We start from the raw sequence: 25588 nt of genomic DNA on the forward strand, positions 1-25588 counted from the left end.
TTTAGGGAATTTTCTACTTTTTACTATTTTACAGAATTAATCAATCCCAATAAAATAATACCTGATGAATTATGATTGCAAATATTTAATGCCTTTTTATTCAGAAAAGAAGGGACGTTTATAAATGAGCAAAGATTGAGATTGATTGATAAGATAAATAAGCAACACGTTTGTCAGAATTCATACCAAAAATTAGCGGCGTAATTAATGGTAGACTTTTTGTGTTGTGATAAGATTAGATAGCAGTGGTTCGGTATTTTGGAACATAAAACGCACATCAACAAAAATCACTGGTATAAAAAAATTGTAGAAGATGAACATCTTGTCTCAAATTTAGAAGCACAATCATTGCTGGTAAGCATATCTGTTTTTTCTAGCAGGGATTTAATTTTTTTTTTTGCAAATTTGATTATATACAATGTTTATTGGTTAAAGAAAGCAAGAATCCCTTAGAAAGATCTTTAGACCTTTGAAATTTTGATGGCCATAAGCTGGAAACGTTTACTTTAGAATTTGATTAATTAAAAAGTTTTATCAATTTCAAGATCTTCTTACAATTACTTATCAGATTTATTATTTCTTCAATTAATAATATTAATAAAAAAAATTAACAACGACTTCCATTCTAGATAAATTTTTTCTCATTTTTAATGCTCTTTTGAGAGCTATGCTAATGAAATTTTTGCATGTGTATGAAGGAAAATAAAACGGACCAAATTATTCGGTGGCCAGAATTTTTATGGCTATATCCTAAAATGAATTAAAATGCCAAACTCTTTGACTCTGGATACAACTATCGAGCATGGTAAGAGTTCAAATAATATCTTAAAATTGCTTGTTTAAAAAACATAACATGAACACAGGATTTTCTCTCCGCTCTCCTCAAGAGGGAGCGAAGTTAGGATTCTTTGAGACTGAAGATGGAGTTGAAAACGGGGAGAAGTAAAAATTAATATTTTCCTCACTAAATGTTTTAATAATTTTTCTTTCAAAGTGTTTTTGTGTTTGTGGTGCACTATGATTTTAAGGGTTGCGCAGGGGATTGGCCTCGGCCAGGAAACAACAAAGACGTTGAAAATTTGAGGGAAACTTTTGGAGAAAAAAGGAGTTGCAGATTCCGCGAGTGGTCGTCACCAAGAAAGGAAGACTTTTTGACTCTGCTCGCTAACGAGAATAAACTAAAAAGATACTTTGCCTCTGAAGGTAGATTTAATTTTCAAGTGTGTAAAATCCACATAATTTGAATTGCATTTTAGATGATGCACCATCCGTGTTCGTTTTGTACGTTTTGTCTCATGGAGATGAAGACGGGGTTATTTACACAGACACCCCTTACTACCTCAATCAATACGAGACATTCAACACCAAGGACGTTTTTGATTCTTTAGAGCATGTTTTTTCTAAGAGCCTTAAATTTATATTTCTTGGGGTGAAATCTTTTAAACTGAACTAAAATATATAATTAATTTAAGTTTATAACAGCCCTGCAGAGGAAAGGTGGATGACAAAGTTTTTAATCCTAACGACGGCCAGTTGCCAAATAAAAATTCATGCAGAGTCTCATTTGAGCCAAAAGCGCGCAATTTGATCATCCTTTACTCAACTGTTGAGAGTTAATAATTTAAAAATTATATAATGTGGAACTCTTATTTTAATTTTTTATCAGCCACAGCGGCAAAGAGGGATGACGGAGGTACCTGGATGGTGAAATTTTCGTGCGATCAGTTGAACGAGATGAGGAAAAACGAAAGTGTTACAAAGTTTTTGACAGGTGTGCAAAACAGAATTCACACTGAGACGACAATGTTTCGAAACCAAGGGCAGACGCCCGAATTGAAAATGAATTCACAAGACAGAAAATTCACTTTTTCATGTCTTGATAAGTGAGTTTTACATTTTTTAAATAACCTTCATATGAGCATATTCCTTTTAGAAAAATCTTAGCAAGTTCGTCGCGAACTGGGACGGATGCCAAAGGGACAAATCCTAGCGTGGAAAGCGTCAAATTTGAAGAATCGCGTTCGATTAATTTTGATTGGTGGAACCCGATTTCAAAAACGGTGCTCAGAGGAAGACGCGCAGTGATTTTCCATCAAGGAAGCGAGAATAATGATCAGATTAAAAGTCTTGATTGTGCTTTGATAAAAAATCTTGGATTTGAAACAATCACTGCGAAACTCAACGAGGCAGGACTAAATCATTACTGCAACAAATTAGGTTTTTTATTTAATGAACTATATTTTTATATTTTAATGTAAGACTTAAATTGATTTGCCTGCTTTCAGAAAATGCATGTTGGGATGATTACGGTTGTTTTGCGGCCTTTACTTTTGCCGAGATATTAGAACGGGAAGATGGAGATGTTTGCATTCGCCTCGATGAAATTGAAATTAAATCGGTCGGTGATTTCATCCATGGACTTCTGGGGCCAAAAAACGACGCTTGGATCGGCAAACCAAAGCTTTTCTTTTTTTATTGATACAAAATACACGGCTGCGGACAGCAATGCAAGTGTACTTCATGAAAATTAATTAAATTACTCGTCAGTATTTTTAATAAATTAAAATACAATTCTAGGCAGAGACTGAAAAGTTTAAAAAATGCATCAGGGCCACTAATCATAGCGGCTGGCTAGCATTTTATCTCCAGGACAAAGGTGAATAGGACCTGCTTTTTAATACATTTATTACTCTTTAATTTTAATCAAAAATTTAGATATCATCCAAGCATTTTTAAACGTCTTTAAAAGGGAGGAAATCAAGAGCACGATAAGCTTGCAAGAGTTACTGAGTGATTTACTTGTGAGACCAAATTGCGCTACTGAGTTGAAAGCAATGCTTGTTTCTACTTTGCCGCACTTATTGCTTTTTCCAGAGGTGGAAAGAAATTTCATCCTACCCAACTTTAACATAACAGTCGGTCATTTCGGATGCAACACAATCGATTATACAACATTGATGAATTACGCAATGCAAGTAAAAGAAAACAAAATTTGGCTTCTGTCTTCACTCCCAGGATCTGGAAAGTCTACAGTGATGCGCGAAATCGCGTTTGAACTGCAACAAGAACTAGAAATTGGTTTCAAAGTTTTCACAGTCGTTCTTTTTCGCGTCTACAGGTTTTTCTCTGAAGCTAAAAAGATGAAGTTAAAACCACCTTTCCTTGCCTCTATTGTCGCTCATGCAACAGGAAACCAAGAGGAAGATGTTCAGAATTATATTGCAGAAGAGAGAATTGTATTGATGTTTGATGGTTTTGACGAAATCTGCCCAAAACACCGAGAACAAGTGCTCAACTTGTTTGTAGAAGCGGTAGAACGAAACGTTCCAATTTGGATTTCAACAAGACCGAACGAGGAAGAAGCAATTCTTGCCAAAATGGGTGAAGTTCAAAGGGCTAGCATTCGTCCCCTCAGTGATTTTCAGCAGATGCAACTATTCAAGATGATTTCTAATAAACACGAAGAAGAGTGCAAGCTCCAGATAAAATTCTACCATCATGTTGGATCGGGCGATATTCTTGGCAACCCTCTTCATTTAAAATTGATTGCTGGAAGTGAGAGCAATGATTGCGATTTTTCAAGTGGAATGCATTTGTATGGCATTTACAAAAAAATCGTTGACAAGAAATTGCGACTTGCTTTGAGTGATATGGATCAAAAACACCCGCGTTTTGAGGATGAACTTGAGGATAGTATAAAAGAACTCGAAGAGTTTTCTGCCGAGTTCCTTTGCAACGGTTACAGTTCGAAACCGCTGAAAACTAAAAACAATGGAATAGTTATTGTCCACGATGAAAAAGTCCAATTCGTCCACCAAACTTTCGCGGAATTCTTTGCCGCTGGACATTATATCAGTTGTCTGATAGAAGAAAAACAGATTCCCTTTGATTTATTCAGAGAAGGGTTCCAACAAGTTCGTAAGTTTGTTGAAATAAAAATGTCTACAATGCTGAATGATGAACCTGAATTCCTTGAATCAGTAGAAAATGATTTATACTCCAGAAAAACGGAAGTCTTGAAAATCATCATCAATGAAAATCTGCCAACAATGTACAACATCTTAAAAACTCAAGTCACTTTTGGGAAGACTGGAAAACAGGGCTTAATTCATTTTGCTGAAAGTGATGAAATTATTAAGAATGCTTGTGAAAAAAGCGAAGTTATCGCATTGAGCTTTTTTGATTTAGGCGCATTTGAATGTTTAAAAGAACCTCATGAAACTGTCATCAAAATACTTGCTAGTGCACTTAGGAACAATTATTTGGGTCTCTTTTCTACACTGGAAGAAAAGTGTACACAAGCACAATTATGCTTGGTGGATCTAGCTCGTCAAAATGAAATAATACAGAACGCTGTGATAATTACAGCTTCAGAGAATTATCACAAGATGATGAGATTGATGCTTGACAAAGGAATGTTTGACCCGCGTTATGAATCTTTTGTTCTAGAGGCTGCAGTGAAGAATAATAGTGTTGATTGTGTTGAGCTGCTGATTGATCATGGTGCGCTTACTGAGAATTATTTTATTAATTTCAGTGGATCCATGAACCACATATATCCGCCTTTAAAATTGAACACGTTGAAGGCACTACTCATCAAAATGAAAACAGAATCTGCTGAAAAATTAGCAGCCGAAATTTTCAAATACTGCCTGTCATTTGAAATTGTAGAAGTGGCCGAGTTTTTGCACGCAACGTACCACGACCTGCGTCCTGAAGCTTTTGCAGTTGACGGACTTGTGTTGTTGAGGGTAGCAGCTGGATCACAATTTGAAGTTGCAACCGCTATGTGCCGCTGGCTGGTTAAAAAAGTTGGGCTCAAAGTGAGGGATTATTGTGATATGAATGGACTAAATGCTTTTCAACTTGCGGTCAAAGTTGGAAATTTGGAGTTAGTCAAGTTTTTCCTCAAAAGAGAGCCATGGTTTATACATTTCTTCACCGACACAGGTGAAAGCGTCGTTCACTTATCAGCTCAAATTGAGAGTGAGAACTCCTCTGGGGAAAAAAATGTATGTAACATGATTGCATTTCTGCACAAGGCGGACAATCAGTTAATTCATCAACATACAGCTCTAAGCCAAACAGCATTGCATTTCGCAGCGAAAGCAGCTAATTATGAATTGTGCAAATTTTTAGTGGAAGAAAGTGTTGACCTCTCTGTTTTAGACTATAAAAGGTGGAATGCAGCGCACTACGCGGCTAAATCATTTTGTTTCTCCAGATCAGAAAGAATAATTTGTTATTTTCAACGAAAAAATCCAGAATTTATCAAGGATGTAACGCTTGATGGAAGTACGTTGCTTCACATCGCTGCTCAAAATTGGGCAGCAGACAGGAAAGCATTTGAAAGGTTGATGGTGTCAACAGGCCTGGATTTGAGAGCCGTGGACAGTGACGGATGGAATGCAATTCACATGGCAGCGAGTATCGGATATGATGAAATGGTCAAAATGTTAGTTAATATCGATCCTGAGCTCATTAACTCATTGACCAATGAAGGTGAAAACGTCATGCACTTGTTGACAGGATGTCAGAGATATTTCAAAGACGATTTTAAATATCTACATCAGTATAATGGAGATTTGATCAAGCAAAAAACCAAGACAAATAGAACCGTGCTCCATTATGCTGCAGGATTTAGTCATGCGGCGTTTTGCTTTTGGTTATGTGAAAAGGGTGTTGAAACGGACTCGGTGGACAAAAATGGTTGGAACTGTCTACATTTTTCCGCTAGTAATACCAATCATCAGGAGGCATTAGCAATATCAGAATATTTGAACAAAATAAATTCCTTACTGATTAGGCAACTGACCAAAAGGAACGAAACTGCACTGCATATTGCGGCTAAATTGGGAAATTACAAACTATGTAAGTTCCTTATTGAAAGTGGCGTCAATGCTGCAGTGCCAGATGTAGCAGGGCAAACCGCTTTTCAATTAATAAATGACGTTCACGTCAGGGAACAATTACATGCATATAACATGTTGGAGTGATCTGTAAGGATTTTACACTTTAAGAAAGATTTAATTACAAATTATTAAAATAATATAAACTGTTTATTTATTTACTTAACATCCCAATGCATAATGTTTGCTCATGGGGCAGAAAAACATAATTTGGAACTTTTTGATGGAACTATTCCTCGATTTGAAACCATTTAGTTTAGGTTTAAACTGCTAAACTTTCTTAATATGACATATTAAATTCATCAACATGCGAGTTCCACAAAAAATTAATTTTAAAATAATATGCCCCATTAATTTCTATGAAAGGCCCTCTCCAGCTATGTATTACGCTTAAAAATTGGACGCAAGAAATATTTTTGGTCAGAGAAACCCCCATGCCGTTTGCGCGACCGCGCGGGGTCAGGCGCTATTTGAAATAGGACGAAATTGGAAATTTAATTTTAACTCTGGAATCCGAATTTCATTAAAAAATATTCAGCCGTTTTCAAATGACAGCTTGTTTTCCACAACGCGCCACTCGTCTACGTCTGCAGTTGGGGGTCCTATTATATATTATTTTTTTTATTTAAAAACGGCTCAGTGTTTGTGTGTGAAAATTGAGTGTCAGGGTCAAAATTAAATTTTACATCGATTGGCTATCTTGAAAAAATTCCTAAAAATTTATTTCTATGCGAAAAAATTAAATTTTGACTTTGAGTCTTCCACACGCAAGTAAAAACAATTCTGACGTCATCACGCCAGTGAAAGAATTTGCAGGAAATTTAATTGGCATCTTATAGGGTTTATATTTTTAAAATTTTTTCTCTATTTTTAAAATTACCAGAACAAAATTCTTGCGGAAACGTGAATAACTACGCTCCAGATCAATATTTATTAAAAAGATTTAAATATCAGGTTATTGAATAAGTTTATTACCAAAGCTGAAAATATGAAAACTCTAAATTAACGCGAACTTAAAAAAGTTGCATTCGCGCGAGAGTCTAAAATTTGGCTTTTCGCTCACTCGCCGCACTCTTGTTGCTGCTGCCCGAGCTGCCGGCTGAAAGAAAGTGCCAAGCGCATGACCACTGGCTCGGCCATTCACGGCGCACGGCTGCCGTCTCCAAGCAGGAGACACCACTGGAGACACCCCGCGTTCACGAAAAGGCGCGTGTTTTCGTCCTATTTCAAATAGCGCCTGACCCCGCGCGGTCGCGCAAACGGCATGGGGGTTTCTCTGACCAAAAATATTTCTTGCGTCCAATTTTTAAGCGTAATACATAGCTGGAGAGGGCCTTGAAGTTGCTGAAATTTTAAAAATAAATGTGGGAATATAGCAAAAGTAAAATGGGTGATTGATTTGCTTCACATGATCTACAAACGTGCGACAGTATAAAAACAGCACTTTTATTTTGCACCACCCGTTGATAAACTTTGGCGTTCTCTTGGGACTTTTCTCACCTCTCTGATGTTGGCTCGTTATTTTTCAGCAAAGTTTCCCCTTTAATCAATCAGCAAGAAGCAAAACGCTTTCACACACACAACTCTATTAGCACTACTTTCTGTTGCGACTTCAAAGGCGAGAGTCAGCAGAAAAGAAACTTACAAGAGCTGCGACGACGGAGAAACCCTTCAATTTTTACACTCTATTTATTTGACGTCTTCCATGATAAACAAATTGTCACAGTCAGAATCAGCTAACGAGTTGGATTCGTCTTGTTTGTTTTCTCCCAACTCGTCTAATTGCATTTTTAAGTAAGTTGAGATTTTTGCAGGACGTGATTTTTCCCACTGTTAAAAATGACTGTGTTTGAACGATTGCAACTTTTGAATGGGTGCGAGTTTTCTATCCCTCGTTAGAATGAAGAACTTTTCTAGTTTGTCTTACATCAAAACCAGAAGTGTAAATTGACCTGATTTGTGGCGACCGCGAGCTTAAGACATATTCTGAATTTTTATATTAGACTCATCAAGATGGTTTTTGATTGTGATAATAAATTGAACACAAGCCAGCAGTAAAAATTGTTTTTTTGAATTTTCCAGTTTGAGGGTTAGAATTTTTATTACATATCATTATTGATTATTCTTCTCATGTCATTAAATACAAAAATTGTAATTTATAAATTTGGAAAAATGAGAAGGTCTGCTAAAATATCCGACATCAAAAGAAGCTTGGGGACAAAAGAGATTATAACCGGATAATTTTTTTTACTAAAAACCTTTTCAGCTCAGAACACAAGAGGCATCCTTCAATATCTACAAGACCAATTTTTCTGTGCTAACATCCAGGCTAACAAAAAAATATATATTATACATATGGGGTTTAATTACTAAAAATATTAGCAAGAGAGGGTTGAAGTGAAAATTTGATTTAATCTCATTTCATCAACACAATTTGATGGAAATTTTTTGAGATATTTATTATTATTGTTTATTCTACTCAAGTCATACATGATAAAAATAGCTGGTGAAATTTGTTTTCAAATAACTGACCAGAGATAAAATTATTTTCCTTTTGTCGATTTGCAATCTACTTTTTTAAAGTTATCCATTTCATTTAAATAGATTGCGGCTTTTTCCTTATTTACATAGAGACAGGAAGTTTACATTTCCCTCATTTCACAGAACCCAAGTACAATTGCACACTTATATGCATTTTCCGGAACCTTGAGAGAGCGGAATGCACACGCGAGAGATATGCAGGGTGCATTTAAACAGCGAATCCCGCAATTGGCTTTTATTCCTCTGGGCAGAACGGACTGTGCATGCAAATTGTGTTGGTCTCTCTCTCTCTCTCACACACATAACATGCAGCTGCAAAGTGCACACGCGAATTGTCGTCGGGTGCAATATCGAGAAGCCACGACGAGACTCTCGCACACATACACACGTGTGCGCGCATATAAAAGTAAAATGCAAACAGCCACTTTGCGCGAATAAATTCCCGGCCAAAGAGAGCTGCCGGCTTCAATTTTATGGGGGTGTTATTTGCAGCACACCCTGCACACACATATATAGCACTTCATAAAATAAAAGTCGTTTTTCCCGTCGAGTTGAGGAAGAGATGCTTTTTTGCATTCGACCCAGCTCTCGCTCGGAAAAAGTATTTCCGAATGGCACTTTGAGACACACATAATGGCTCCTCCACGGCAATACAGACGCGCGCGCTTTAAAAGTACATATTTAAAGGGAGCTTTTTTTGTTTTGTTTTATGAATGAGCATTAACGCTGGCAGGAGAAGAAATTTCATTTTTATTTTTACCTTTCGTTGACGTTAATGGTTAAAATCTCTTGATGATTCGTTTCACATTTTTTTTTACACAAACATTTAACAAAAAATCTGAAGAGCTTTCAGAGTGATTTGCTCTGACAGCAGTTTTTCCTTATTCGGATTTCAAATATGTTGATCAGTGAAGAGCTCCTCTTACAATTAGTATACAGCAAAAAAGGATTTTATTTTAAAGAGGGTAAAAATAAAGGTATTTTTTTTTAACATGACCTATTCAGAATACTGTGCTTTTCAGGTGATCTCAAGAAAAGTGCTTCAGAATCAACAAAAACCCTTGGAATTAAATTCCAAATTATTCTCTTTTTTTAAATAATTTATACTTTGACTCATTTAAAGTCAAAATGAGAAAGCATTTTTAAGATTCATCTTTCGTATAATTGCCAACTTTGTTACAAAAGTTTTTTGTCTAATTTACAGTATTTAGCATTTCATTATCTTATTTTAATTAATTATGTTATTTTAAACTGCTATTATTATTATTATTTTCTATGCACATAAGACTTCATTGATTTATGAATTTGAACAAAAACTAATTTTTAGCCTTCAAATTATCATTAATTTTGTTAATATGCTACCAATCAACAATCTAATTAAAAAAATGTAAAAAAATAAATTTTTTTCTTTAGCCTTACTATAAATATAAAAAAAACTCAGCATTTTGGTAAACATGATACAAAATATATACTACATAAAACATTTTTATGGCAGGAGAAGTTCAGTAAGCAAACAAAATTGTTTACGGCACAAAAAGTAGAAGAAATATGTGTGTGTTTGGCATATTTTTATGGAACTTGTTTGTCACACTTGACAAAGACGGCGTGAGTTATGAGCATCGTTGTCGTTGCTCATTAGAATTTGCATTCAAAAATGATAAACCTCCTTCTTTTCTTCGTTCATTTTATGAGGGGGAGGGAATTTCCGCACTGTTCCGCAGTGGTGCTTTCCCAGGTCAATTAGGGGCGAACGTGTGCTCAGCCGGGATTCGCACCAAGGACTTTGCACGATAGACGAGTCCTTGCAACACACACTTCTTTGCACTCGCTTTTGCAAATCGATGCATGTAATCCGACGCTGTCCTCTTTTCCGTTCTCTCTGTTTCCACAAAATATCACAAATCAGCCATATCGGCTGTACAGCCCGGATTAAAGTTGCTTCTCGGCATAGCAATTATTTAAAGAGAAATAAATGCACAACTTTTCCTTGTTGCCTTGGATTACAGGAATTAATCGCAATTTTTATTCTTCCATTAACGATTTGTTTACAAAAATATTGATGGAGGATTTCAAATCAGTCACTTTTGTTTTTCGGTTTTGTTTGGATAAATATTAAACGCGTCATTTTAAATACAAAAAGCTTACTTTCCATACAAAATTTGCTATGCTTGCCCAACATACTCCGATTTATAATAATTAAAAAAAAACACACACAAGTTGGTCAGAAACTGAAAATTTAGTTATCAATTGATTTAGTAACTAATAAATCAAAGTCCTTCCATAACATGCCCAGATCGTTCGCATTTCTTATTATTATTTTTTTTTAATTGTTTTTCTTTTCCCGCAATAAATAATAAATATTTAATTTTACCTTTTTAGTGCATATTTATGCAGCTCATAATTAATCATAATCATAAAAAATCCAGAATTATATTTCAAAGCCTTGCTTGAAGTCATATTTAGAGCAAAAATAGAAAATGCAGGAAAAATTAGTCCCTGAAAGTTTTAAGTGTAAGGGTTGATCAAGATTGTCACGGGAAAAACGGAGGAAAGATTGCACGAGCAAATAGTAAACAAAAAGGAAAATTGCAGTGGCTTTTGCGGTTCATGGTCTGCGACGTTCGTGCACGGTGCAGCAAACATCATTTTTCTTCCATCCTTGTGTGTGTGTGTGCAGCTGGTTGCAGCACGGCATTTTTTTCTTTGCACTCGTACACCCGCAGTCGGCACAGCATTTGCGCTAATTTGCTCTCGGTGTGCACAAATTGCATATTGTTTTTATCTCTTTGGCTGCGAGTGCGGCTGCAGGTAAAGAACATGAGATTGTTGTGCTGTGAGGTCGTTGCTTTTATACAGCAAGTTCGCGTTGCTAATTAGCAAAATTATTATAAGAGACTTTGTGAAAAATGTGCGCATTTTCCCCATTGTAATAATCCTTTTTTTACCACAAAGTGGTGAAATGTTACTTGGAATATTTTTAATTAAAGAACTGAGAATAAGTAAATTTAATTTTAATTTTTCAACGATAATTTTTTGATAATTCCTGAACGATGAAAATTAGGTTTCAGATTTTATAAGGATTTATTTTACTTCTTTATAAAATGAAAAAGACTGGTTTTAATTTTTTGTTTTAGATTTGTAAAGGATATAAATGTGGAACTATATTACAATTAAATCAAATACCTAAATAGGCAGATATTTTTCAGAAGAAGAACAGAGACTTGTTGATTCAACACGATTCAACCTGGTCTAAAAATTCTGAATCAAATCTAATTATTTTTCTATCAAAAACACGATTTGAAAGTTACGGCTGTTCAAAAAGACTCGCTATTCAAAAAATGTCGTTGATTCTCATGTCAACATTATCTCTGATTGGAAATTGGAATCGAGGTAAAAATGTATTAGTAGAGGGATTGACGTTTAGCAGTTCACAAATATGCAACCCACGTCCTACACACAAAAGGGAACACCTCTAACTGATTTGGGTGGAAATTCAAAATGTATGACTTTTCCACGCCTAGTTTTAATAAAATCCTAAATTTATATGTTATATTACTCTCAAAATTAGATTGACATAAAATCGTGTAATGAATTAGGAAATCAGAAAAAAATAAGAGATATGAAAATCTATGACCAATATGACGTAATTTCAATTTTAGCACTTTAATTTCACCTGATACTTTTCAGTCCAGAAAAACTTATAAAAGCACAACTTTTTCAATAATTTTCAACGACTTTTTAATGGATATGAATATAAATTAATTGCAGATTTTAAATAATTTGTATATTTGGTTCTTTTGGTCCAAGATAAAGCACAGGAAAAAGTTTAATGTGCCTAACAAGTTTCCTAGAGATGTTCCCTTGTGAAGGCTGAAACTATATAGCTGCGGTGATGATTGCCCGCGGCATTAATTAAATCCACCGAGCGTGGCAGCAACGAACCCTGCGCGATATAAATCCGTTGGCGCGGAACTAATTGTCGTCTGACGTCATTTGCACGCCTAAAAGTGCAGCCGATTACAAATGCAAGTGGCGACCTGTGACAGTTTCCTGGCGGCAGACAAGGAAATTGACATGCACGTCTCTGTGCATAAATAATCCAATTTTTTCTGCCAATCACGTTTCAAAATCGATTTCCTTAAATTCCCTACAGGGAGCAGCTATTTTGGGGATTTTCGAACGCGCCTCACTTACGTAATTTAATAAAACTTTTGTGGTTAAACACGTGCGGATTTAACTACCCTCCTTATAACTATTGAGAAGTGTTTGTTAGGGAAGACGGGAAATGTGTAAATCAGTGAAAATCATCTAAATAATCAATTTGATAATTAAAAGCTGTAAGAACTTGCAGTGGGGAACCTAAAATTTGCCATTTCAGGTTAAACTGGAGATTTGTAATTATAATAGGCAGTTTTTTTTTTATTTTGACCCACTTTTGGCATGGGTCAACCGATTTGGATAAAATTTGGCAGGCCGATTCCTTTAGGTGTATAGAGATAGAGTTTCAAAGGATTTTGAAAAATTCTCAAAATTGCCTACTTTACAGGGGCTCAAAGTTAGGCATTTTTTTAAAAGGAGATTTTGAAAATCGAAAATATCTCGGTTTCTGTTAGAGATACGCTAAAAAGTATAATAACCAAAGTTGTTGGGATTGAGACGACCTACAACTTTACTATGGTGCCCAAAGTCGTAAGTCAAAGTTCAAGGTCACTTTTACCATAATTAATTTTTAAATTTGCTGCTGAAGTGCCTAGTACATCGATATTTTTAGTTTCAAAATAGCCAAAAGTTGCGTATGTTAGTAGGGAAGAACATATTAAAAATTGGTGATAGTATTTTTTTTAGTTAAAAAGTTATTCAGAGTCAAAGTGTGAAAAACGTGGTTTTTCGAGCTTTTTTTGTGAAAATTTATTTTCAACGTCAATAACTTTTTTTCTGTTAGAGTTAGGACATAATGTATAATGACAAAAAATGATCTCATTGACAAGTTCTTTTAGATAATGTATCGCACGTGGTGACCAGGTCACAAAAGTTCATTGACCCCGGTGACCTGTGACCTTTTCAAAAAATAAATAGTAGTGTGACACAAATTTTGAAAGAGGACATCAGCAGAAACATTTTGGTAACTGGATTTTTGTTTTAAATCCAATGCAATTGAAGTTATCACCGATGGAAGGAAAGTTTTCACAATAAATGCTCGAAAAACCACGTTTTTCACACTTTGACTCTGAATAACTTTTTAACTAAAAAAAATACTATCACCAATTTTTAATATGTTCTTCCCTACTAACATACGCAACTTTTGGCTATTTTGAAACTAAAAATATCGATGTACTAGGCACTTCAGCAGCAAATTTAAAAATTAATTATGGTAAAAGTGACCTTGAACTTTGACTTACGACTTTGGGCACCATAGTAAAGTTGTAGGTCGTCTCAATCCCAACAACTTTGGTTATTATACTTTTTAGCGTATCTCTAACAGAAACCGAGATATTTTCGATTTTCAAAATCTCCTTTTAAAAAAATGCCTAACTTTGAGCCCCTGTAAAGTAGGCAATTTTGAGAATTTTTCAAAATCCTTTGAAACTTTATCTCTATACACCTAAAGGAATCGGCCTGCCAAATTTTATCCAAATTGGTTGACCCATGCCAAAAGTGGGTCAAAATAAAAAAAAAACTGCCAATAATTTCATTTCATTAAAAATAAACCACCAAAAAACCGCATAGTTTATAAAAATTTTAAGGCGCAGTGCAAGTTCAATGCAAATTAATGCGCGAAATTATTAATTACAATTTTTTTCCTATCGGTTCAAGAAATTATTCACAACAAGAAACCATAGTTAAATTTTTTCCCCAAAATTTCCATCAACTGAAGTAAAGAGAACCTATATAAAGGGACCAAAAAAATTAAAGAATGTGAAAACTCTAAAAGTTTCATTGGTCTATTTTTTTTTCGAGTTGAGGGAAGGATTAAACCGAATTTGGCGTGAAATTGAAATGATGGTCAGGGAACCGTGGCAACATTCGCAGAGGAGGAGGAGGAAAAAGTCAACTGAGCTGAAATTTCCTCTTCGGAGCAATACAAGCGCGTACGTGTGGACATTAGTGGTGGGTTTGGTGCAAAGAAGAGCAGAGTTGAATGGCGAGTGATTTGGAGAAGTTTGACACACGCTGCCGCCGCGATGAATATAAGCAAGCCTTTTTGCGAGCAAGCGAAACTTGTCATTCTGTGTCAAGGGACAAACTGCTTTCCCAAGTCTTCCATTCCACGAGTGCACACACAAAAGGAATAAAAATAAACAACTTTATCTGTAGCCGACACGCGAAATAAAACGGATAGATAGGGACATTCAAGTCGGGCCAGATTTGCATTCGGAAAAAGGATTTTCCAGACCTCAAACTGGACGCCTGCAGAGGATTCAAGAGGGGGAGATCAAGTGAAACTTTTATGTTGGTTGAAAAGGGAGAAGAAGTAAATAGAGAAGCCCTTATACTGAAAAGGTCACCTAAAGTATAAAAAAAAATATAAATCCATCTTGTTTTCAGAGCTGTGAAAATAAAAGTTTTCCACCAAAAATTTTTTTATTATGAAATAAAATGATAAATATTTGCTCAAATCTACACTTGAGTATATTTAAAAAAGATATTTTAAAATTTCAACTTTTGTTAAAAACTACTTACAATTAGAGTGAACATATGAAATAGAATTTCCTTTAAAAAATATTGGATTCCAATTTTTTTTTATCCAATCCCAATGTTTGCCTCTTATTTTTTTTTTCAAATTAACTTCAAAAGTCGCTGAAATTGTTCCTAATTTAAATCATAGAACATCTTACAATTAAATGATTTATAAACACACAAATTATATATAAGTTTTTGCTTTACACCTTTTTTAAAAAGCGTGCTTTACATCGCTTTGCATTTAAAACCTTTCACAAATTGTAGTTTTGGTCTATTCCATTTACTACTTTTCGTTCTTTTTGAAATAACTCTTAACTCATTACCTAAATATAATCTACACAACTTATTCTTCTCATTATGCTTGCTTTTTAGGTTCTTTTGGCTTGCGTAACCTAAATAAGGGCACCTTTTCACTTGAATAAAACTTGGCTTGTTTCGAGTTTACTTGCTTGTTCTCTACTAACTTTTTATTAACCCAAAACAAAAGGTAAACGCGCTGCGCTGCGCCTTGGCGGGAGATCCAATTTGATGCCAATAGAAAAGTGCTATGCTTACTCTTTTTCAGACATAGCAAACCTCCAGAGGCAGATCAAAATTACAATTTTGATAATTAATGTTGGATTACAGCATAGCACTTCAAATTAAATTATACAATTATTGTATCAGTGGCAAATAATAGCAAAATGGTTAGCAATTTTAAACTCACTTAAGTCTGATTTAATTTTTTTCTCACTCTCGATGAGCGCCTGAGAGGTGGCTGAAATTTCACCTGGTCCAAGTGCCTCTCACGCTCAATTCCCTCTCCATCTTTCACCCTCACACGACGAGGGCCCAGTAGTCGGACTGCTTGCCCAGGGACCCACTTATCTCTTCCTGTGAATTGTCGGAACGCCACTTCTTGACCCTCAACTCCTCCCCGAGGCTTAGTTGTGACTGCGGCGATTGCCCTCTTCTCCCTTTCAATTTGTCGTCTTATGTGTTGTTGATCTGGGTGCACTTTGTCGATGACCGTCTGAGGCCTTCGGCCAAGGTTGAATTCTGCTGCTGCGATGCCAGTAGTGGGATTAGGACAAGAATTTTGGCCCAACAAAAAGCTGTCCAACTTCTTTTCATCACCACTAACTTTCTTGAGGAAGGCTTTCACTGTCTGGACACCTTTTTCTGCCACACCATTTGAAGCAGGGCTGTAAGGTGGAGAATATACAATTTCTATAGAATTATCACTACAGAAACTTTCAAATTCTGCTGACCTAAATGCGGGCCCATTGTCAGCAACAATCACGTCACACAATCCCTGGAATCGGAAATTCTTTCTACAGAAGAGTATCACGTCGTCTGCTGACATTCCTCTTGTTCGCTCACAATCCATCCATCCAGATAGCCCATCAACTCCAATAATGAATGTTTTCCCCCTGGAAAGTTCAAAAAAATCTAAATGCACTCTGCTCCATGGACGGTGTGGTACGGACCATGGAATAATAGGTGCTTTGTTTGGCGCCTTGTTGAACAGTCTGCATGGTTCACAGGCTGCACACAAATTTGAAATCTCTAGGTCCATTTCTGGCCACCAGAAATATTGACGGGCCAGTGATTTTGTTCGGACCTCTCCGAAATGGTTCGAGTGAAGCAAGCACAAAATTTTCTCTCGCAGGCTTTGCGGCACCACTGCTTTCTCTGCAAAGTAAACCATTCCATTATTTACCCGCAGGTTTTGCCAACGATTTTTATAATGAGCTAGTGACTCAGGTAGGCTTGCTGCATTTCTACCTTGCAACAGAAGAGGCTTGATTGCAGAAAGTTCTTCGTCGACTTTTGCTTCTTCTTTAAATCTGTCCACTGTCAACGTTGGGTTCAGCAAGTCCATGAAACAAATTTTGGCTTCTCCACAGAAAAGTTCATCTTGATCCTCCTCAACAACTTCCAAAGGCAGCCTAGAAAGGACATCCGCGTTACAGTGTGATTTGCCCGCCTTATGCACAATTTCAAAGTCGAAATCCTGAAGGAATAAGTAATACCTCTTGAGTTTTGCTGGTAAGTGGTCAGATAATGGTTTTCCAGGGCTGAAAATACCAAGAAGAGGCCTATGGTCAGTGATTATCGTGAACTGACGTCCCCACAAAAACTTTTTCAGTTTCTTGACAGCCCAGACAATGGATAGAGCCTCCACATCAATCTGCGAATAATTTAACTCAGATTTCTTCAATGATCTTGAAATGAACATGATAGGTACCTCTTTTCCCTGTTCCACTTGGCTGAGCACTGCACCGATTCCTTTGTTACTCCCGTCACATGCTAGTATCACCTCTTTGCTTGGGTCAAAGTATGCTAGGGCTGCCTGCTTGCTCACAATTCTTTTTGCCTCCTCCATGGCAGTTTGGCATTCTGTGGACCAATAGAAACGCGCCCCTTTCTTCAGCAACCTATAGAGGGGTTGGAACATTTCAGCCTTTTTCGGGAAAAACCTATCGTAATAGTTAATATACCCGAGATAGGCTCGTAGCTCATCGAGGTTCTTCGGGGCAGGCATCTCTTGAATGGCCTTGATCTTCTCATTAGTAGGTTTCACTCCTTCTTGAGTAAACAAATAGCCCAGGTACTCCAGTTCTGTAACATTAAATTCACATTTGCTAAGTTTCACTTTCAAACCACTTTCTAGAAATATTTGTAACACTTCTCGGGTTGCTTCTGTTAATCTTTTTTTTGTAGCTGCACAGATGAACAGGTCATCGAAGTAAACAAATACTTCAGGAATTTTAGCAACTTTTGCATGAATTTTTTTTTGGAAAATTGGAGGGGCAACTGAGATACCTGGTGGCATTCTTCGAAATTTGAATCGTCCTCTCTGGGTAGTTATGGTCAGAATTTCGGACGACTCCTCGTCCACCTCAAACTGGAGGTATGCCTCGGCTAAATCAATTTTGGTGAAATGGAATCCTTTCTTCACTTTACTCAGCAGTTGGTCTAATGTTGGTAACGGGTAATCTGAGCGCTTGATCTGCGGATTTACGGTTGACGAGTAGTCGGCACAAATTCGCACCTTGTCACCTTTCTCGACCACTACTATCGGCGTGGCCCAATCAGATGACAAAGTTTGCTCGATTACTCCTGCTTCTTCCAGCTCAATCAGAGCCTTTTCTGTTTTCTCAACAAGTGCAAATGGCACTTGGCGAGCGTTTCGTTGTATTGGTTTTGCTCCATCCTTCAATTCAATTCGCACTGGGGGGCCCTTGAACCTTCCAAGCCCAGGCGAAAATACTTCACTCAAATCTTGAAATTCTTCAGGAATGTTTTCCATCTTGAAGACACTTGCACTATGCTTTTTCTTCCTCTTTTTCTTTTTCTTCTTTTTCACTTTCTCCGCCTTCACATTTTCTCTTGCAATCACTCTTGGAATTTTCATTTCTACACCCAGTTCTTCAAACCAGTTCCGTCCAATTAAAGCTGGCCCAGGTTGCTCCATCACTAGCAGTTCAAGCTGAACTGGCTCTTCTCTTCCTTGTAGCCAAATGGGCACAATTAATGCACCAGCTGCTCTAATTTCAGGGCCATCACCCCAAGGCTTCATTTTTACATTCGATGGCTGCAACTGAGCTCCTTTTGGAAAATACTCACTGAACGTTTGCCCTCCAATCAGTGAATATGAGGCTCCAGTGTCAAGTTCCATTGGCAAAGTTTGCCCATTCAATTGGATGTCTAGAAAAATTCTCTTACCGGACAATTTCTCGCATTTAGTCTCCATTTTCAAAAGGTAGTTTGTGACTGCTTCTTCTTGTCTTCGAGCACCTCCTTTGGCTCCCTCGTCTTCTTCACTAGAACTTTCTTCACTTGAGTTTTCTTCATTATCCAAGTGATGAGTCGTTTTGCTTTTCTGCTTTAGTTTCTTGGTGTAGCAGACATCTTCTTGGTGCCCAATTCGCCCACAAAATTGGCACAACTTTTTCTTCAACTTGCAGTCATCCCTCATATGACTTGTTTTTCCACAGCAGAAACACTGGTTGTTTTTCTGCATTTCTTCATAATGGCCCAACAGCCCACCTTTTGTTCTTTTCCAATTTGGCTGGCGGTCCTTGTCAGGTGCTTTTTTCTGCACAACTTGGTGCAGCGATCCCTTTTGACCACCAGACAACTCCTTTGCCGCAGCCTCTGCTCGCTCATGTGCGTAAATCCTCGTTGACACGTACTCGACTGTCAACTTGTCATCTGGTTCAAGGAGAAGGCTCTCCTTTAACTTCAAATCACGTAAACCAGATATCATCCTGGCCACCATTGCTTCGTCTCTCTCCTTGAATTGAGCTTTGTCTGCCAATCTTGACAACTCCGTAATAAACTCTATGGCTGGCTCTCCAGGTTGCTGTACTCTGGCATGGAATCTATCCCTCTGGACAGACTTAGTTGGTTCTGCTTGCTTTTTAGGTTTCAGCAAATTTATAATCAGGGTATAAGTTTTGCTGTCCATATTCGTCAGAAATGCGTTTCTCTGCTTTGTTACGTCTTCAATCCCTTGGTCTTCAAAATACAAGTCCCATCGGTCGGTGTATTCGTCAAAGGTTAGTCCACCTGTTTCATTGAGCTCTTCACCCTCGACTTCTTCTTCTACAATGTTCTCCAAGCTGTTTCCTGGCGAACTATCTTCTGCTACGTCCAAAAAGAGCGGTGATGGACACGTTTCGGACAGATCAATAAACGATGTTTCTTCTGGGCTGTCGGCCATAATCTAAATCAGAGCACATGGTGATAAGCACACTGTTCAGCTTTGTTCGAATATCCTCGTCGCCACTTGAAATAACTCTTAACTCATTACCTAAATATAATCTACACAACTTATTCTTCTCATTATGCTTGCTTTTTAGGTTCTTTTGGCTTGCGTAACCTAAATAAGGGCACCTTTTCACTTGAATAAAACTTGGCTTGTTTCGAGTTTACTTGCTTGTTCTCTACTAACTTTTTATTAACCCAAAACAAAAGGTAAACGCGCTGCGCTGCGCCTTGGCGGGAGATCCAATTTGATGCCAATAGAAAAGTGCTATGCTTACTCTTTTTCAGACATAGCACTTTTTAATTAATATTTATTTGCAATAAAAATATTTGAATCTTATTTCTTTTATGCATATTTAGAGCCTTAAAAAGTATTGCCACGCAAAATCCACGTGGAAGAAAATTAATTTTCGTGTCATTAGGAATACGCCGTGGTGACTTTCGAGTTCAACTAGCTTGACGCACCAGAGGGGAAAATAGAGGTAGACGCAGCCGGTCAGATATGTATGCACTTTGCATGTCGCCGCCGAGGCACGAACAAGCTGTGCAAAATTAATCCACAAATCACTTCCACGCCGCTGCATGTGTGCACCGCTGGATTAATTGCAACGTGCGAGCGGAACGAAAACGCAGAGAGTGAAATTCCATTTTTTTTCTTCCCTCTTATACATTCGCAAGCGCCATTTGATTGCACTCTTTCCCATTCCGATGGCACACAGCGATTGCTTTTGCATGCATTATGGAGAATATCTGCGCCTGTCATTTCATTCTCGCGGCGTATTTCTCTCCCAACAAAATCAGGTCACCCTCCAACCCCTTGCTCGAGACGCAATTGCGTGACACCAAAAATGTCTTTAAGGAAAAAACCAAATTAAAACTCTGCACCTTGAATTGTCGTGACGAAAGACAGTTGAATTTGTTTTATATTTTGATTAATTTTCCTTCCTCGATAATTGACTTTGTAATTGGGTTAAGTTTTTCAGAAAATTATAATTTTACTGAAATGTGAAAAATTTACGATACGAAACAATTGAATCTACAAAAACTCTAAAATTTCAAACCTTTTTTTTATAAACTTTTTCTGCCACAAATCGACGGAGTACCTTATTTTTTTCAGGCGTCTTTTCTTAATAAAATTTGAGAGCTATTTCCATAGTAATTTTAAAAATTTTTGAATCGTCTTCAATAGTTGTTTAATTTAAACATGATTAAAATATGTCTTCAAGTCTTCAATTTTTACAGGAAAATTATTCCAGACTCTATTGCAAAATGTTTATTGTAATTTTGCAGTGAAAAATTCCAGTAATTGGCGAAGAGATCGAAAATTATGAATATGGAGAAAAGTCGGGATTAAATTATCCTTGTTTGTGGTACAATTAGAAATAAATAAATTGCTGGCCGGTGCAAGTGGGAAATGCACTCGCGATAATTATTTAGCTAGGGGTGTTTGTTTGCTGCAGTGGCGATAACAAGGGGCGCGCGCGCTTTGTTGGCCTTTGTGATAAATCGGGCCGGTGTAATGAGCCACCGCGGCTATCTCTCGACGGGGCTCGATCGAATACCAGCAGCTCACACTGTGTGCGGTGTTGCACACAAGGTTGCAGAAAGATAAGTCCTTGGCAAATTTATAATATTTTATCGCGGCTGCAGCGCAAAAAGAAGAGCAAAGATTAAAAGCTTGCTCTTGGCGAACGATAAACCTCATAATGCCCTCTCTGCTTCATTTAATTAAATTCTCTCTCGCGCGCTGGCAAACAGAGACGTGCGCCTTAATTAGCACACAAGACCGACGGGAAAATGTTTCGCAGTTTCTATAAATGGGCCGCCCCGAGACTTGAGCAGCAGTTTCTCATTCAGAAGAAGGAGAAAAACGAAGAATCGGCACCAAACTCAAAAACCTTAAAGCGCCAACAAACTTTTGCACTCCTCTAAAATATCAAAACTTCAGAAAAAACTTCACTACACGCTGTTTATTTATTTATTTTTATCAAAAACATTAATGGGAAAGTCTGTCTCAATAAACCTATTTAAACATATAATTCGAATCGGAAAACTTGATTGAATTTTCCAATTTAAATTATCACGTTCTGTTGAACACAAATAATATTAACACTCGAAAAGCCCAGCAGTTTCAATTTTTTTTTGCATTAATATATTAATTTTGAAATAATTTATGTTCATCAGCTTATACATATTTGAAAAGTTTTTTGTGGAGTAGTTTGAATTCGACCGATCAAATTTAGCGTATTCGTTTTGAAAATGCCTCATGTTACTTTATGGGATTTCCGATTTTCTGAAAGAAATGAAAGGTAACTTTTTTATAGTCACTGGTCACAGAGTGGTCACATACCCAGACTGACCAACTTGTTAGGCTACCTTGGACAAAATTGAGGCGTTTTCTTAATTACTTCATACGCACTATTAGTATTTTTTTTTTAAATTACATCAAATCGTTAACAACTTTAAATACTGTAATGGAAACTTAACCTGTAAACCGAACTTGCAAAAATAAGTTTTTAGACAATTTTCCAGTTATTTCCAAATAGCACGCATTTGATTGTCCATATAAAATAAACGATTGATTTTTTTCATGATAATTAAAATCTTAAGATATAATCAAAATTAAGTTTTCCAATTTATTTTTTATTGATTCTTCTCAATTCGTAATTATTATACTACATAATTATGTTTTATATTTAAAAAAATGAGATTTTACAACAAAATAAAAGCATGTAAACTAAAGCTGCATGCGATATTAAAAAATATCAATTAAGACAGTAAAAAAATAAACAGTAGGTTGAGGTTCTCATTGGAAATCACACTTCGCTGCACATTAATTTATCTGACGGAATTCTCATGACATATGCGGTCACGCCATATCCATGCCATGGCCACGCCATGGCCACGCCATGGCCACGCCATGGCCACGCCATGGCCACGCCATGGCCACGCCATGGCCACGCCCACGCCATGGCCACGCCATATCCACGCCATGGCCACGCCATATCCACGCCATGGCCACGACATAGCCATGCCACGGCCACGACATAGCCATTCCATGGCCACTATGCAAAGCGTGAACCTTCGTTTTCAATTTTCAAACATAAGAATTATCGATTAAAAACACTTACTGTTCCTGAGGTTTGAAGTTTGATGCAAGGGTTGTGAACGCAGTTGCTGTTTTCAACTAGATTAAATCGTAATCCATGTTGTAAGATGAATTTAAAAAATTCACCTAACATAATTAAACAGAAACAGCTGACATTTTGGAGAGGGGGAGATTTCTGAACAAACCCTCCCTTCCCCACTCTTCCTTTAATTCAATCATAAAATTTCAGACTCAAACATACAGTTTAGTCTCCGGTACTTTCAAACACGTGTTGATCAAAACAAGCGGCGAAATAATGATGTCTTCGAATTTGAACAGCTGCTGTTTCTCCAGAATCCCAAATAATAATATTCTCTGGCAGAGATCGCGGAATGGAAGCAGACGAGGCACTGAGAGTTGTGCAAACATTCAACAGAGAGAGAAGCCCTCAGCACCGCTCGGATAATCCCACGCAGGTATAAAAGCTTTAAATCGATCGAATTTCATCATCAAAGTCCATTTAATGGGTGCAGGTGGAAATGTCAAAGCTCTCAGTCGTCAAATTCGTCGCTTTTTGAGGAAATCGAGCCATGTAAACACAAATTCAGGAGCACGTTTTGCCCTGTTGAATGAGAAATTAATTTTGAACATATTTGGCGTATTTAATTAAAAATTTCGATTAAAATCTTATTAGGCTGTGAAAGCGTCTGCTCATTTAAGTGGGCAAACATGCACCTAATTCTCGAAATTAAAATTTAATCTTCCTTATTATCAGCGCCAACCTTGCTGAATCGATCCTTAATCAAGGTAGGAGAAGTTTTTTTCTATTTTCTGCGAATAATCAAGTTCCACTTCTTGGCAACAGATTGTCGAGCATAATTGAATAGACGGTCTTGCGCTGGCAATTATTAGCAAGTAAGAGCTGCGAGACATCTTTCTCTGCAATGCAGAAATTAATTAAACTCCGCCTTGCACGCTTTGCTAATGAGCGAGGTGCACATTTAGCCAAGGTCGATTGAGCCTCGTCTTTGCAACTGCAGAGTAAATTCATATTATGTGTGTTTCAAACGAAACATCAACAGCAAACTAGTTTCCGAGGAACACTCAAGCTGTTCATCTTGAGCATAATTTATCCCGTTTGAAAGCTGCAAAAAGGTTTTAAGATGCCTTTCTTTCATAGAGATGCGGAAAATTGATTTTAATGTTAATGGTGAAGAAATACTTTTGTTTTTAAATGAGAATTTTTTAGGCTTAATGAATATCATTTTTATGAAAAGCAATAGTTTAAAAAAAAATAGTTTTTCAAGCGTATACATTGAATTTTACATCTTTTAGTTAGATTTTATTTTTTGGTGTCAAACTATTGATTTAAAAACATTACAATAAAAACATAAGATCTGCAGTAATTAATCTGCTAGAGTGTGCTAGAGAAACATAATCAATCTTGTGATTTCAATTTAAAAAATATTCAACGCAATTCTTGGTAATGTTATAGTACGCGCGACGTGTTTTTTCATAAGTTAGCAGCACTTATGCTCCCATGTAAAAGTATCACGTCGCGCGTTCGATAGTGGTTTTACGTCGCGCATACAATAATGGTTTTACGTCGCGCGTACAATACTGGTGGCGGTGTAATTTTTAAGGAAACCGATTTTATTTCCCGATTACCACGGAAACCTCTATAGCACGCGCGACGCAAATATTTTCCTACAATCTTAATTAAGGGGACTGCTAGGAAGAATAGGGGCCCTTGGGATGGGTTCAGAATGGGGCAAGACGACCTCTGGAGGGCCGTGCGCACCCTTATAGCAGGCGCGACGTATCACTATGGGACACGCGACGGTCGAAAAGCGAACTCCGGAGGGCGCTTTTCACCATCGTCAGAGGCGCGACGCATGGTTATAGGACGCGCGACGTATGCTTATAGTACGCGCGACGCATGTTTATAGTACGCGCGACGCACGATTATAGTACGCGCGACGCATGATTATAGTACGCGCGACGCACGGCAAATTAATTTAAAGGTGTTGCACGCTGCCGGAGTTGTGGGCACCCCACGAACCGGCAACTCGGAGGTGGGCAACCCCCAAGATTAATTTTTGCAGAAGCCGCGAGCGAGGGGTGGAGGCGCAGCGAGGTCGAGGACGTGGGGAAGGCCGTGCGGAGGGCGAGGACAAAAGGGCGGCCGTGTTCGTGAGGGGGCTCCGCAGGAGCCCCGCCACGATCCCCGCCCTTTTGTCCCGCCCGGAGCCGGCCTTCACCACGTTCTCGGGCGAGCGCGCCTCCAGCCCGAAGCTCGCAAACCCACAACGGTGTTGCTTACAAAAGGAATTGTCTGCAAAAAGGGCTTAGAAAGCAAAAAGTGTGGTGCCCACAACTCCCTTTGCAGACAACACCTTTTGTGGGCAACTCCGTTATGGGTTTGCGAGCTTCGGGCTGGAGGCGCGCTCGCCCGAGAACGTGGTGAAGGCCGGCTCCGGGCGGGACAAAAGGGCGGGGTTCGTGAGGGGGCTCCTGCGGAGCCCCCTCATGAACACAGCCGCCCTTTTGTCCTCGCCCTCCGCACGGCCTTCCCCACGTCCTCGACCTCGCTGCGCCTCCACCCCTCGCTCGC

General features: G+C 37.8%; 2 protein-coding genes across 5 annotated transcripts; one reads left to right on the plus strand and one right to left on the minus strand.

Moving 5' to 3' along the window:
• The first annotated feature begins 258 nt into the window (after positions 1–258).
• On the plus strand, positions 259–6043 carry LOC132196058 (uncharacterized). Of its 3 annotated transcripts, none has more exons than XR_009441726.1 (11): positions 259–354; positions 699–805; positions 864–942; positions 995–1203; positions 1257–1429; positions 1483–1612; positions 1667–1883; positions 1934–2217; positions 2286–2511; positions 2582–2656; positions 2716–2768. XR_009441726.1 is itself a non-coding variant. In XM_059618446.1 (11 exons), exons 9-11 carry the CDS (start codon positions 2355–2357, stop codon positions 5994–5996), a joined length of 3519 nt encoding a protein of 1172 aa, XP_059474429.1. In that variant the 5' UTR covers positions 259–354; positions 699–805; positions 864–942; positions 995–1203; positions 1257–1429; positions 1483–1612; positions 1667–1883; positions 1934–2217; positions 2286–2354; the 3' UTR covers positions 5997–6043. The 3 variants fall into 3 exon arrangements, 2 of the variants coding, with proteins under 2 accessions (XP_059474429.1, XP_059474430.1); XM_059618446.1 differs by having other exon boundaries at positions 2286–2513; positions 2578–2656; positions 2716–6043; XM_059618447.1 differs by lacking the exon at positions 2716–2768 and having other exon boundaries at positions 2286–2513; positions 2578–2656.
• Positions 6044–15441: 9398 nt separating this feature from the next.
• LOC132196002 (uncharacterized protein K02A2.6-like) lies at positions 15442–20070 on the minus strand. 2 transcript variants are annotated; one of them, XM_059618362.1, is made up of 8 exons: positions 17940–20070; positions 17615–17735; positions 17362–17551; positions 17147–17304; positions 16899–17062; positions 16601–16805; positions 16382–16543; positions 15442–16315 (listed from the first exon to the last, which is right to left on the minus strand). In XM_059618362.1, exons 1-8 carry the CDS (start codon positions 19840–19842, stop codon positions 15838–15840), a joined length of 3381 nt encoding a protein of 1126 aa, XP_059474345.1. In that variant the 5' UTR covers positions 19843–20070; the 3' UTR covers positions 15442–15837. The 2 variants fall into 2 exon arrangements, with proteins under 2 accessions (XP_059474345.1, XP_059474344.1); XM_059618361.1 differs by having other exon boundaries at positions 15442–16543.
• Between the last annotated feature and the right edge of the window lie 5518 nt (positions 20071–25588).

The sequence above is a fragment of the Neocloeon triangulifer genome, unplaced genomic scaffold (assembly GCF_031216515.1).
Source record: "Neocloeon triangulifer isolate White Clay Creek 2 clone unplaced genomic scaffold, ASM3121651v1 ptg000011l, whole genome shotgun sequence".
Classification (NCBI taxonomy): domain Eukaryota; kingdom Metazoa; phylum Arthropoda; class Insecta; order Ephemeroptera; family Baetidae; genus Neocloeon; species Neocloeon triangulifer.

What these genes read in the sequence shown, in the direction of transcription:
- LOC132196058 (XM_059618446.1), top strand. Translation starts at nt 2,355, where the DNA reads ATGGAGATGTTTGCATTCGCCTCGATGAAATTGAAATTAAATCGGTCG. An exon ending in CTGCGGACAGCAATGCAAGT is followed by an intron (nt 2,514 to 2,577) that starts GTACTTCATGAA and finishes ATACAATTCTAG; the next exon opens with GCAGAGACTGAAAAGTTTAA. An exon ending in ATTTTATCTCCAGGACAAAG is followed by an intron (nt 2,657 to 2,715) that starts GTGAATAGGACC and finishes TCAAAAATTTAG; the next exon opens with ATATCATCCAAGCATTTTTA.
- LOC132196002 (XM_059618361.1), bottom strand. Translation starts at nt 19,842, where the DNA reads ATGGCCGACAGCCCAGAAGAAACATCGTTTATTGATCTGTCCGAAACG. An exon ending in TTACCAGCAAAACTCAAGAG is followed by an intron (nt 17,063 to 17,146) that starts GTATTACTTATT and finishes TGTCCTTTCTAG; the next exon opens with GCTGCCTTTGGAAGTTGTTG. An exon ending in CAAGCCTCTTCTGTTGCAAG is followed by an intron (nt 16,806 to 16,898) that starts GTAGAAATGCAG and finishes TTTACTTTGCAG; the next exon opens with AGAAAGCAGTGGTGCCGCAA.